Here is a 13,823-nt window from a genome sequence, read left to right as displayed (position 1 = left end):
TCTATTTTACCCCATCAGCATTTTTGGGAAAAGCTATAAACCCCTCAGAAAGTTGAAAAATTACCATATTCCAGGAATTGCTGTATTTTTAATCTAGTATTGCTTTTTTATTATTATTATTCCAGGTTCGTGTTCTTTCATAACTATATTTCTAATGTTTTTACCCTAGCAAAGGTGGGTTTTTTTGTTTCAGAAAGCACAACTATACACAGGATATGCTGCCTCGATAAAAGACTCACATTCTACCTATCTACTCTGTCCCATGATTTATAGATATGTTATTTTCCTGGTCAAATCTTACAAGAAAGCCAAAACCTATTTCAAGTTACAGACTCTTTAAGCAGATATGGAAAAACAGTTCTATCTCCTGCTGCCTTTTAACAATGCATTTATATTATTTTCAATGCTGAATCGCATTAGTGGTTTGGTCACTACATATTGTACATTAAGCCAGAGTATTTCAGTTCTGTTCCCTTTTTATGAAAGCTGAAAGAATGAGTTTTGCACTGAACATCTGTATCCAATGAAAAATATATTAGGTGTCAGCTTTCAATTCGCTGTATTTTATGGTTCCAAAAGGTGGCATTTCTTTGCTAAAACAGACACTCTGACATATTTAACAGTTGAAATGTATTGATTCAAATGAGAGTAATGTTCATAGCCTGAGGAAAAAAAGGCTCTGTATATTTGTATGGAAAAAACATTAAACTCCATTAAAAATGCATAACTCCCCCCATAATTACAAGAAAGCAGTTGCAATGTTTTTATAGAATGGTAATAACATATATAATAAAAAAACACTACAAGTATGAAAAATGACAGCAATACAAAAGCTTGCGAGCATTGCTTACCCCCTCTTTTAATGTAGCAATTGGATGCCTCTTAAAAAGACGAGGCCTTTAAGGATTGAAGGGCTCTTGCTTGGGAGCAGCTGTCCCTAAGGCCACATAGTCCTGGGGGCCCTCGTGCAACCAGACAGGGAGGTCCGGGCACGAAGGACCAAGTGAGTGTGGAGAGATCCAGAAAGCTAAAATAAAGTCCCAGCATCCAGTCGGCTTCTCTATTACTGCAGCATTTAGTGCCTGCAACGCAAAACCTTGACTCAGATGGAAACATTTCACACGGGCAAAGCCCAAATGCATCAGCAGAACTGGCTCCATCTTGACACCAAGGCTATTGTGTGTGCTAGAATAGCTAACAGTGAGGGAAATAGTTTTGGTCTCGTGCAGGCATCCTTGTTTCCTTGGGAAGGAACAAAGCAGCAGTCCCAAGAGCACGCTCTGGCTCAGGAGCGCCATACAGCCTCTCTACCAAATGAGAAGCGGTGCCAGAGTTAGCAGAATAACTACAAGTGTCCTGAGTGCCGTGATATTCAGGGATATTTAAAGCCTTGATGTCCCCATTGGCTTGAGCAGAACACACAGATGCTGAAACTAGGGTCCTGCTACAGCATCTGTGGGACACTGGTAACTGCAGGAGCTGGTACAGGTTTCGCTCTCATTCAAAATATAAGAAAGTTTTCCTTGAGGTTTCCCACCTTTCCTTCCCCAGATTTCGCCCCTTGCCTAATGCTCTCACCTCCCTGCTCCTTCTCTCCCATCCTCAATGGTCCCCAGCTCCGTGTAGTCGCCAGGGTCTTCCATGGGGTGCCCCAACAGCCCTGTTAGAAATAGGCTGCACCGCTGAAATCTCGGAGCTTGGACGTGTCCCCTTCACTAGGGCACATCTCAACCCTCAGAGGGGAGTTGCAATCTGGGACACTCCAGAGGGGCAAGAAGGCGGAGCTGGAGGCAATAGCCCATGGGGAACCAAGGCTTCTTTTACCTCTTGGAAGCACACGCTAGGGGAGAAACCACTGACGAGCTGCAGTCCTGAATTCAGCCCTTTCCAATCTCCACACGCACACGAGACGATGAGAGCACAGCCAAGGGCAAAGCCAACTTGCTTTCAAATTGCCATTTTGCCTCCTCACCATTGGGCTGCATGGATCTTCTAGAGAATTCCCATGTGAGGCTTGCCCAGGGAAGAAGCGCAGAAGTTCCCAGGATCAATAAAGAGGACGCTACTAAACTAATTACACAGATACTACTAAACTAATTATTTATTTTATAAAATAAGCCATGTTTTTCCCCTGCTGATGCACTCTCGAGTGCTTCATTGGCTTTGTGCATACTAAAACCAAGGCCAGACAAGCTGGTGTGTTTCTTTTCAACCCCCTTGGTCAAGGTTTTTCCTCTGAGCTTCTGGGGCATCGCTTCAAGGATAATTAGCAGAATGTGTAAAAATTACCAGCAATTACTACAAAACAATGTCCACTTTCAAATAAAGTGTCTTTAATTTTCATGGTTACAAATTCGTAGAAAGCATTTGGGTTTTTTTTGTGCCCAAACACCATGTATCTCAGTCTTTCAAGCTGCACCTCAAATAAGGTCAAATTCTAGCTGCAGTGTCTAGCTTCTCTAACATCAAAAGCCCTTTATTTATATCACAAAGTGCAGTATTATTTTTCTGCTCTCCAGTTTGCAATTCTGAACTGCAACCATGATTTGCTGGTACAAAATTGTCAGCATTTTGACTTATTGAACTGGGCACGTTCATCCCCTGAGGAATTCCAAAACACCAGCAGTTTGCAAAACAACTAGCACGTAAAGAGGTTCAGCCCACATTCCTGCCTGAAAGATATTTTGTTATATTCAAAATCTACGCTGATTTGAAAAGTAGGCCAGACTCTGAATGCCTCTCATTTGTCTTCACTGGTTCATAATACAAACAAATGAACAAAGTGCAGATGAAACAGAACATGAAACAATGCTGTAAAAATAAAATATATACTAATTTGCTTTACAGTATAAATTGAGTAGTTTTATTTTGTTAAAACTGCTGTCCCAGAACAGATATTTTGTGCATCCATATTTTGGCCTGCTCTGTGCTATCTGCAGATCTGTTCAGTTGAGAACCTACTGAGCATTACAGCAAAGTAGGTTATTCCCCAATAAGAGAGGAATGAAATACCTTGAATGTTCCTCTGGATACTGAAAAGGACAAAGTTACAGAACCTATTTGCTATTTAAGGAAGGTAGTGGCACGCTGTAAATCTATACTACTTATCCTACAGCAATGTGCTGTGTGCCCCTCCTGTGAAAGCTAACCTAAATTAGGGTCATTAAAACAAATTTGAGGTCTGAGTGGATATTTATGTGTACTAATTTACTCCCACTTATTTGGAATGTAAATTTTAAATTAATTGACTTATTAATTTGAATAACAAGGTCTACACAGGGATTTAAACAGTGCAACATCAGCCCTTTAAGTCTCCTGGCAGTGTGCGGAGACTAGTTCTTAGGAAAGAGGAGCCTGGATGTGGGAAGGTGTGGGGGATTGCACTGAACAACTGCACTGTGTATGCTGCTTAATTAACAGAAGGCTGTGCCCATTTAGCTCTGCTACACAGTTTGGTGTCCATATGAAAAATCAGATTTTTAATTATACTTGGCATTTCAGAACCTCCTGCTGGTTGCTACTTTCTTGCTAAAAAAAAAGTGACCTCATTCCTAATCTTGTCACTGTGAGAACTCTGCTATGAACTGCAAACAAACTCCTATTTGTTCTAGGGAGGCTCCCCAGAAGTCTATTGTTTAAAACATTTAAACAATATATCAGATCCTTCATGGAACATGCATCTTCTGATGCAGAAAACAGTCTCTTGGATTGCTGTCTGGTGCTCAAGGGGAACGAAAAAAAAAAAGTCAGAATTCCTAGATTTTCTTTGGGCATTTCCTAGAGGCTTTTTGGAAATTTTCATTAATTTAATAGAAGCAGCACAGAAAGCACGTGCAGATTCAAGGCAACGGATATGAACTACTACTGGGCAATATCGTTCTGAAGTTTCAAATACGGCTTTTGCCAGCAGGATGCTCTATCTCACCCAAACAAATTTCCCAAAAGAAACCCCCTTGCTGACAAAGTTCATCCAAGCTCTCCTCAACATGATGACAGAACAAGTCCCACGTAGATATCCTATGGGTTGCAATTTTAAACTATTTTTAGTTTGGTAAAATTGATGATGCCCCATCATCAATAACCTATAGGAATTACTGTTCCAAAAACCAAAGGTAGTAGGGATTTTTAAATTTTAAGTACTATTCAGTGAAATTTTGTGCAAACTGGAGTGAAAACTACTCAGAAAATTTCCTTATTATCACTTAGCTCTAAAATAGTTTCTCCTCTGTTTAATGAAAGTTGTATCCATTAGGATTTTTTTTTTAAACAAATCCTGTATTTCCTCAATAGAATCCAAGAATCCTTTTAACTAAACTGGGAGTATACAAAAGGCATTTTGCCTGAATGCTCCCACCATAGAGCAGGTTATTTCCTCGCTCCTGGTCACTAAATCCTACCTTCTCCTATATCCCACAGGACCATCCCTCTCCTTTCTTCTGGGGACATTCTCATTTGTGTCTCTTGACATCCCATTGTGTTATTTTTCTTGGCATTGCCTCCCCTTTAGCGAACAAACCCATTTCTGCTTCTCCTATCAAGACCCCCCCCAGCTGCCCATACCAAATCTGCAGGTCCCAATGGTGACCACTTGGTCCAACCCACAAGCTTCCAACACATCTCATCTCACACTGCCTTCCTTGAAGCAGCTACTCACCAGCACTGGGCTGCTGGGCAGCAAAGAGCTTGGCCACTGCTCCTTCCTTTCCAGGTGGTCAACAGGTTGGAAAAGACCTTCAAGATCATCAAGTCCAGTCATAAACCCTTAAGACAGTAACTGCTGAACCCTATCCCTAACTGCCTCATCCACATGTTCCTTGGACACTGCCATGGATGGTGACTCCAGCACTTCCCTGGGCAGCCTGTTCCTATGCTTGACTACCAGCCTGCATGTAGCCATCAGGAGGTCTACCCAATAAAGATGAAAGATGGGCTTGTTAGCAAGTGTATCATCCTCCAGCATTAACATAGTATACACAAGGAAGAGAACATTCACATGAAAATGTGAAGAATAAACATCATGGGAATGAAGTCCAGCTCTATAGCTCCCTTGGAGCTGCCCTATTTGGACACTTGGAGATGTCCTACTCATAAGCTTTGCACACACTGCTGATAGCTGCATGAGGTGGAGCTGACTAATTGCAACTCCTTGCATGTCTGAAAGGAAAAACACCCAGGGCATGGCGTTCCTAGCTGACCACACATGGAGCTCTCCTCCTGCCGAGTGCAACTTGTCAATAACTGCATTTGATCTTGTTTTTAACCTTACCCAGCAGGTTTGTGAGCCATAGGGCCAAGTCCTCTTTCATCGGCAGCAAGTTGGCCTCATGTCTACTGGCAAGCCACTGGCTGTACTGGTGCATATCAGAGAGGCCAGGCCCACGTGCCTTGGGGCTCAGAGCCGTGCACATTGTCTATCCACTTGTCCGACCTGTTTTATTGTTGAAAGAAAAAGAGAAGTTAGTTACACCGAATACAACTTTGCAGTTTCTCTTTCCAGAACGGAAACAGGCAGTAACATTAACTACAATGGCAAGAAATCAGGTGTCAAACAGATGTGGACCTAGCACATGGATGTAACAGAGGACTGAAGCCTTGCTTGGTTAACGGATCACACAATTAAACTCTGTAGATAAACGTCATCTTCACTCGTACTCACCAAGCTACACGTGTGGCCAACACTCGAGCAAAAATATTCTGCAAGGAAGGATTAAAATCACATCAAAAAAAACCATAGTGCAGCTAGTGACTTAGCACAGCGCCTTTACCCAACATCCATTCTAGGTCAATGGAGAGCTCCAGACATTTTGGGATGAGGCCCAAGAACAACCTGTTAATTTCAGAGCCACGCTACTGCAGCAAACTTGCTGACAATTAGCAAACAAACACCAAATAAAAGGAGTTAAAATAATTTTAAATAATTAAAGGATAAAGAAATATGGAAAAACATGCACTGAGTAACATTATTAAATAAGAGGGCTAAGGAAAAAGGCCCCAAAACTGGGCCCCAAGGTCTGTAGCAAAGAGCTGGGGCAGTTTCTGGCCTGGTAGGTTGTATCCTACTGAAAGGCCGGTCAAGGAGCAACCACAAAGCCCTACACAGATGGCAATAGGGCCTTAGATGGGACACTTCACTGGATGCAAAAAGCAATCGCTTTTGCATAAAATTACTCTGCAACCTCTATTTCCAAATATGTAAAATGCTATTTGGGATATTTCCAGTTTTGAATTAAAATTCCCCAGCATTTTGTAACCATATTGTGGTTAACTAAGGTCTTTGTTGACAAAAACACCTGCTGAGGTTTTTGCTTAACCTCTGGTGATGAATATAATGTAGCACCTCCCTCCTTATCCCAAACTCTGACATTTTACGTGTCCTTGAAATACTCAGCCTCAGATTTCCCTTTGAATACACTTTTCACTGAAATCATAGTATTTTTTTTCAGTTGGGAAAAGACAAAAAGAGAAGAATTGGTTCCCATGTATAAAAACACAGTTCTGAATTATTATTAGATTTTACATTTTTCAAAATTGTAAAAATCAAAACAAACAAAAAACACATCAAATTTCTGTTGAAAGCAAACGAATTTAAGACAGACCACAACATGCAAGTATAGTCTGTTCTGAAAACAGACTTTGCAAAAATGTCAACTTCAACCAGGAAACCATAAATTCATTACATCCAATTCCTACTTGCTTATTTTATTCAAGAAAAGATAAAATAAAAAGGGCATTAGATTTACAAGTTCAAACTGGAACATCACTCAAAAGGGATTCCTTCCAACTCCGAAGATCCTAAGTCAAGGAATTATAAAAACACTATACTTACAGTTACTGTAAACTACCTCAAACCATGTAGTTTTGTTCTTCAAATTATTGATGTGCTTTAGATGGAAACAAGATGGATAATTGACTTGTCACCTGCCTTCAAAGAGCACATGGAGAAATCAGGTATAAATACCTCTGTCATATACCTTTTTTCCTTCTTCTTCTAAAAGAGAGCCTTAAAATATCTTTCTAAATGATTTCTGGAAACTATCAGCTTAGTTAATACTTGAGAGACAGAGTTGGAACTCATTTACTCCCCTGTATCATTTCTGAAGTGATATGGCAAAAACCAGTCACAAAATTTATCTCGTTGCTAAATGTTCACTTGCATTACAGTAGACAAGTAAAGCAAAGTAAAAAGGGAGCATTTTTTACCACATGGATTTTTCAATCTATTAATAACATGTTTAAGAAACAAAGTTCTTTCCCTCTCCTTCAGCCACCTCTTGACATCCAAGACCACGTGTATGATGAGGCTCCCTATGAAACACAGAAGCAGAGAATTCAGGCCTTATTGCTCAAACTCAGCTGTGAAGTACAGGGCTGGCTTCAAACTTACTTCATGCTGACCTACCACTTGTCTTTTCCAAAGTAAGCAGCCAGGCTGTAGAAAGCCTCCAGGAACTTTTTGCAGTTGCGAGAAGAAAAGCAAGAGCATGACGAGCTCTTATTTGGGGCATGTGTCAGTACTGGAGTTTAGTAGTTTGGTAGTAGGGAGAGAGAGGAGTCAGACATAAGCAGGATATTCTGAGCTTAAGGTGGTTTTAAGAGGACACAGGTTTTCAGATGGGGAAAGGTAGGAAAGATAAGGAAAGGCAGGAAGAATTCAGAGGTGACAGAACCGCTAGAAGCTGAGAAGAAAGCTCTGCTGCAACTAGGTCTGCTCAAAATGGCAGCCTGAATTTCACTTCCAGAAGAAAAATGGCCTCTTTTTCCTTTCCCACTTCTCTGAAAACCTGCCCTCTACTTCAGCAAAATACTGGGCAGCAACAACTCTCCCTTTAAATACTTATTTAAATAAATAAATCAGTAACCAAGGAACACAACACAGTCGGTCCCACTAGCTCCCTTTGGTAATTCCAGAAAGGATATGGCAGGCCAGCTACCAAAATGCAAAGTTGTCAAACTCTTCATCGCTGCTCAGGCCAACACTGAATCACAGTGAACTTCTCAACTTGAGCCTCCACAATACTTGAGTGAGGGAGCAGCTCAGCTTCATTGAAATGTTTGCCTACTTCACCACAAGCTTCTACTAGCCCATACACTACCCACCAAAACATCAAATACCAGCTGGGCTCTTCCAAGCAGCTCAGTGGAGGAAATAGAGCAACGATGGCTGCAGTCGGATGGTCATCTGCTCTGAGGCCCCTTTGATGATGGGGCTGCAAAGGCCACATCCTTGATCTGTCCCGTGACCACTATCTCCTCACTGCTTTGAGATCACCCAACATATTCATGAGCCCAAGTTTATTGACAATTTGGCTACAAGAAACTTGATTAAGGAGACCAACTGACTTGCCACAGAGCTCGACAGTAGCGTGCCAGGATTCTGCATGGAAGAGGCAAGCAGCTTGGGCTCCAGCAACTACCACATCCCTTCTTTTTGGCAGAAACAAAGTAGGCTGAAAATACTGGTTTTTTCCCCTAATCTCAGTGCTTTCTAAAGTAACATCAAATCATTTCATATATATATATATGAATATATATATATATATATATATATAATATATTCTTTAAACCTAGCCAGCTCACCAAATATCTCACGTTAGAGAACTCTAACGCACTTTGCTATAACTGACCTAGGCTGATATCAGATATGCACACACGTGTTTAAAACTTACCTCTAATGGTGCTTCTCCTCAAGAAGCCATTTCTTCCCCCTACTACCCTCAAGGCAGACAAGGAGAGATCTTTTAACTCCTCTACATTCTGTTTTGTTATGGGTCATATCTATGCAGCACCAGTCTCTTATTCCACCTCTCTCAGTGGCAGGAAGACATCTCCAATTCTTAGACATATTGTCTAGCCGAAGAACTCAATGTGGGATAGTTTACAGTGCACCCAGTGACACGTAACAGACTCAACAAACTAGAAGGTTACGTTTCCCCCCGCTTGCTTCCCCCAAACAGTGAGGGTTTTCTTTTGCTTTACAGTAGTACATTGAGTTTTCCATGTATTGTAGCTCTCTGCCTGGGTTTTGCCAGCAGCGTAAGCTACACCACCCACTGATGGGTGTCAGGGATCAGCAGGTGAAAGCCATCAGAATCGAACAACTCGGATTCTGTCATCCTCCTGGCTCTTAATGGGGCTACCTAATAGGACAAAAGGAGTCAGGAACAATACTTTCTGTACAGAAAATACGAGAGGCAAAGATTGTTTCATCCAAACGTTAAGGCTGGCCGTGCAATCAGGGCCTCCCTTGCAGTGGGTGACCCCTGGATTCAATTCCCTTTCCTCTTCCAACCTCCTTCCTTACCTACAAAAGGTTGATAACAGCACTCTGCAGCCTGGAGCATGACCAAAAGATTGAATTTACTACAAATAGAAAAAAAATATATATGTACATGCAAATATGTATGCATACACATATATATGGAAAATGTACACACTCTGGCCTGCAATTTAAGCGAGCAAAATACCAAGTTCTCCAAGTTAAGCACCCAGTTGCAGTGTATATACACATACTAGCTTACACTAAGCAGCTGCTGGCTGCAGTGCTCCGTGTAACATGAGCTTCCTGACTGCCCCAGTCCTGTTCATCATCACATGGGCATTTAGGCTGCACTGAGCAAAAGGAGGACTGAGCTTTTTTGTTCAGTGGCTCCAGGTGAGGGCTGGAGAAACCCTGCCAAGTTGTGTCCTCTTTTTGGCTTGTTTGAAGAGTTAGCATGGGAATTAAGTAACCAGAGAAAGAAGCATTTTACTTGCTATTAGAAAAGAACAACAAGATGTTAAGAATGAGTATGGAAAAGGACTGGGGGGGAATACAGGACTCTGTTTCGGGCTATCAGTCAAACCATCCCTGACACAAAGGATGATGATTTCCCCTTTACACCGCCCAGATGCACATTGCCCTGGCCACCAAGATTCCTTTTGGCCACCGGGCAGCCAAAGCAGAGTTATCCATGGATGAAGATTTTCCAGGCTGTTGGAAAATCTTCATCCTTGCCCCACAAGGTTGCTACAGAAGATGGCAGAGGGACTCGGACTCTGAAACGCTATTTCCCAAGATCTTCTCAGACCTGATACATTCAGGCTTCGTGCTTGTGGACTGGTCTCCTGGCATGCCAGCTCGCAGAAGAGAAACTAGGAATAGGAGGCTCACACCATGCAGGGAGCTGCGCAATAGGGGAGAGCGCGGCCGAGACGAGAGCAAAGCAACCGGAGCCTGAGCACGAGCCTGCGCGCTGGCCTGGACAGAGGGGTATCGGCTAGAGCTGCAGACAACCTCCCGCTGCCTCCGAGGGAAGGTAATGCTCTTGGAAAGCAGCCACGCTGCAAAGAGAGGAGACAGAGGATCAAAAGCCAGACCAGAGCTCATGAGGATCTGGCAAGAGTCTCTGCTGGATCTCCCTGCTAGTCCTAATCATCTGATGCAGATGGAAAAGAACAAACTTGGTGCAACTTTCCTAGAGTCCAAACGGGCTGCGAGAAGCATTCCCTTCCCATAACTGCATGCCAGGCGTAAAAAAAACATTTATTTTTTTCTTTCAATAGATTAAGTTGTATCCAAAGTGCACATTTGTGCAACGAGGCTGCCCACAAAGCGGCACTGGCGCTTGTGACCACCACTTGCACATAAGCTGCGTGCAGGTGTCCCGCGACAGAGCCAAGCTTCCCCGTGAAAACCTATTTCGAGTTCTCCTATCCCGATGCTGACACATTTTGCAGATTTGGAGAGCACGAGTCCATCGCCTGCCCCTCGCTTCGCTTGGGTTTCTCCACCCCCTCCATATATACACACACACGCTCAGACATGCAGAAAGGGGAGGGAAGGAAAGATATATGAACGTCTTCCTCTGAAAGCCACAGAGGTAACTAACGACTCCTGTAATTGATATTTGGAACGTCGGGAAACAGTTCCCAGCGGCGAGATCTGCTAGACAACGGAATAATTTTCTCCAGCGAAATGGTAAAAGCTCCCGTACTTGAAATACTTTACATGGACTAAAAGAAATAGCAGAAAAATAAAAAGGAAAGAAAATAAGAGCCCTGCAACTGGCAGTGTGACACGGTCTCTACCACCTGCAATTCCCAGTTTACTACAGGGCAGTAATCACTCATTTTCTCCTTTTACGTCTGTCACAACAAACAGAGCCACTTTTGAAGCTGTGATTCTGCCACCACCTCCCCTGTCCCCTCCACAGCTTCAGCAGCAGCTCGTCCTCCCCTGCATCATCTTACACAGCCGCAGCCCCAGTCTTTGCTTTCCCACCCTCATAAACAGGAAGATAAAAGGTAAGCTCACCGGTGCAGCAAGCACAGATTTGCAAGGAAACACAGTTTTTCTGGAGATAATATTATCCTTATAAGCTCTCCCGCAAGCCATTTAGCCCAAGGTTTCTGGAGCTTGCCCAGAGGAGCCAGGAGCAGCAGGGGGAGGGCACTGGAGGGAAAGCACCATCTGAAACTCATTAAACAATTTGAATTTTTAAGGGCTTACATCAAAACACGATCTGCCTCAATAAAGTAAACTTTAATCACAAGAAGCCTTTGTCCTTTACAGCACCAAGGCGCTTGCTGCAAGAACGCTTGGCGCAGACCAAACCCGGGTGAAAGCTCAGGTGTTTTTCAAGACTACGCATAGCAGAGGCGATTTTCCTGTCTCGAGAAGGCCATTAAATATATATATTATATATATAAGTCTTCATCTCCCCCAAATAGGAAAGCACACACACATTCATAACCAGCATCACATCTTAAGAGACATCTCTGCATGCCTCTTACTGCAAGGACATCACATAAGCAGCATCCCAGGCTAACCCACAGGCAGCAGTTTGGTATTTCGAGGCTCTGAAAGCCTATTTCCAAAGCTGGTGCTTCTGCAAGAGAGCTTAACCGAGCGCTTTTGAGCGGGGCAGGTACTTCCAACAGAAAGTCTGCCACTTGAAATATACGTACAGCATATATGCACCCCCCCGCCCCCGGCATATCAGAATGGCTAAAAGCAAGAACTAGGCGCCAGGGGCAAGTGCAGAGCCTTCCTCACATCATCTCCTTCCTCAGCGCTCGCTTTGGCTGGGCTTCCGGCGAGGGTACCACAGCCTAATGCTGCTCCGAAGCCTTTGGGGCCGTACGAGAGGAATCTAGGAACTAATTTCCACTTAGGAAAAACAACAAAAAATGCGCAACCCACAGGACCAAAACGTAGCTCTCGGCACAGCATCTACTCCGCAGAGAAGCGGCCACGGGAGGTTTAAAGCGAGGGGAAGGAGACGAGGGTATTTCCCCCTTTCCCAAGCCAGCCCCACGCCGGGGAAGCCCCTCTCCTACCGGAGAGCCCGGGCGAGCTCCAGGCAGCCGTAGGAGGCCGAAAATCGGGGGAAAAAAATAAAGAAAACACACACACAAACAAACGAGCAAATCCTCGCGGCGCCGGCGCTGCGGCCCCCCAGCCCGGAGGCTCCGCCGCACTCACTGGCCGCCCGCGCGTGGCTCCGCGTGCCCGTGGGCCCCTCCGCGTGCCCGTGGGTCCGTCCCCGCGTCCGTGGGTCCCTGTGGGTCCCGCCGCAGCCGCCCCGCGCAGTCCGGCAGCAGCCGCGCTGCCGCTCCTCATACTTCTGCCCGCGCCGGGAAACCTGCCCGCGCTCCCTCTCCCTCCTTTTTTTTTTTTTTTTTTTTTCCTCCCTTTCCCTCTTTCCCCCCTCCTTTCCCAGAAAGCGTCTCCCTCTATTTCAGCAGCGCCCGAGCGGAAGTTCGGCATTTACTTTTCCCCCCCCCTTTTTCTTTTTTTCCTCCCCTCTCTCCAGCTGAGGCAGTTGACACCGATTTTACCCTTGCACTGCTGAGCTAGCACATCCCCATCTCCCTCCACACTTAGAATTTCTCCTTAACTGACTTTTGCAGGGCACATTTTAGATTTTTATTATTTTTTTCCTCTTGGGCTGCAGCAATATCCTTTGTGTCTCTTGCTGGGGGTGAAGGGGAGCAGATTTAATTGCATATTGCTTTGAAAATAGAAACCCTCATTCCGTGCCACCCTGTCATGTGTTTTTAAGCAAAAAGCATCCACTGCTCATAAATGAGCGATTCTTGCATTGCCCTTTTTAAAGCAATGTTGTCTTACACAGTTTGCACCATGTTTCAGTTTTGTTAACAGAGGATCTTCCCAACCTGAGGTTTATTCCCTTATTACTCCTCTCCACCAAAAAGCTTCTCTTGTGAATTCAAGAGCAGGAAATAGATGTGGAAATTCCCACTTCTCCCCACACATGGACATTGGTGCCTCGTGATGCTCCCTAGAGGTATCGTGTTATCACTTCCCAAGGGTGCTCCTGTCCTGCATCACACTTATTCCCTCCCCAAAAAACACCCCATCTACTTCATTAAATGGTCCTGGGCCAAGCACATCACATACCTGCCCTTGAGCACTTGCCTCAACCTGCTTGCTGAAAGGCACAGCAAGCCAACTGTGATTTTTATTTATTTCCATTCATACCTCTGCACTCCAATCTGCTGGGAAAACCCAATTTGCACAATGGACATCAGGCTATTTCTCCATAATTGCGCTGCAAACCGATTCCTCAGCTCTGAGCAAGAGGTGTCCAGGTCTGGCCCACCAGGGCAGACACCTCCTCGCTTATTTATTGCCTTCAGATCCTTAGATTACAGTGGTTGGAGGGACTATTAACTGCTGCGCTGAGTGCTCCTCAAATTAGAGCATTTCACCAGCCATCTGAAGTATTGAAATGCACAGAGTTCTAGCAGGAACACCTGAGGAACAAGGCAATAGTAGGCAAACCTTCCAAAAAAACAGTCTGACTTGGCCAGACATGGTT

At 44.1% G+C, this 13,823-nt stretch overlaps 1 protein-coding gene across 3 annotated transcripts in view; it reads right to left on the bottom strand.

The window, feature by feature from the left end:
* Positions 1–12,666, bottom strand: part of GAS2 (growth arrest specific 2) — a 67,618-nt gene extending 54,952 nt beyond the window's left edge. The window contains exons 1-2 of one of the 3 annotated variants that reach the window (XM_088533844.1): positions 12,460–12,666; positions 5,267–5,428 (exon numbers count right to left, since the gene is read on the bottom strand). In XM_088533844.1, the coding sequence (XP_088389970.1) occupies positions 5,267–5,408 (142 nt within the window). In that variant the 5' untranslated portion in view covers positions 5,409–5,428; positions 12,460–12,666. Of the gene's footprint in view, positions 1–5,266; positions 5,429–5,656; positions 5,689–12,459 lie in introns of those variants that run through there. The other 2 variants (XM_088533843.1, XM_010221487.2) reach the window with 2 other exon arrangements.
* Positions 12,667–13,823: the final 1,157 nt, after the last annotated feature.

This window comes from Tinamus guttatus, unplaced genomic scaffold, assembly GCF_059628265.1.
Source record: "Tinamus guttatus ecotype Peru unplaced genomic scaffold, ASM5962826v1 Tinamus_guttatus_pri_ptg000524l, whole genome shotgun sequence".
Classification (NCBI taxonomy): Eukaryota; Metazoa; Chordata; class Aves; order Tinamiformes; family Tinamidae; genus Tinamus; species Tinamus guttatus.
Note: the sequence above shows the minus strand (reverse complement) of the source record. Positions and strands in the feature narration are given on the sequence as shown.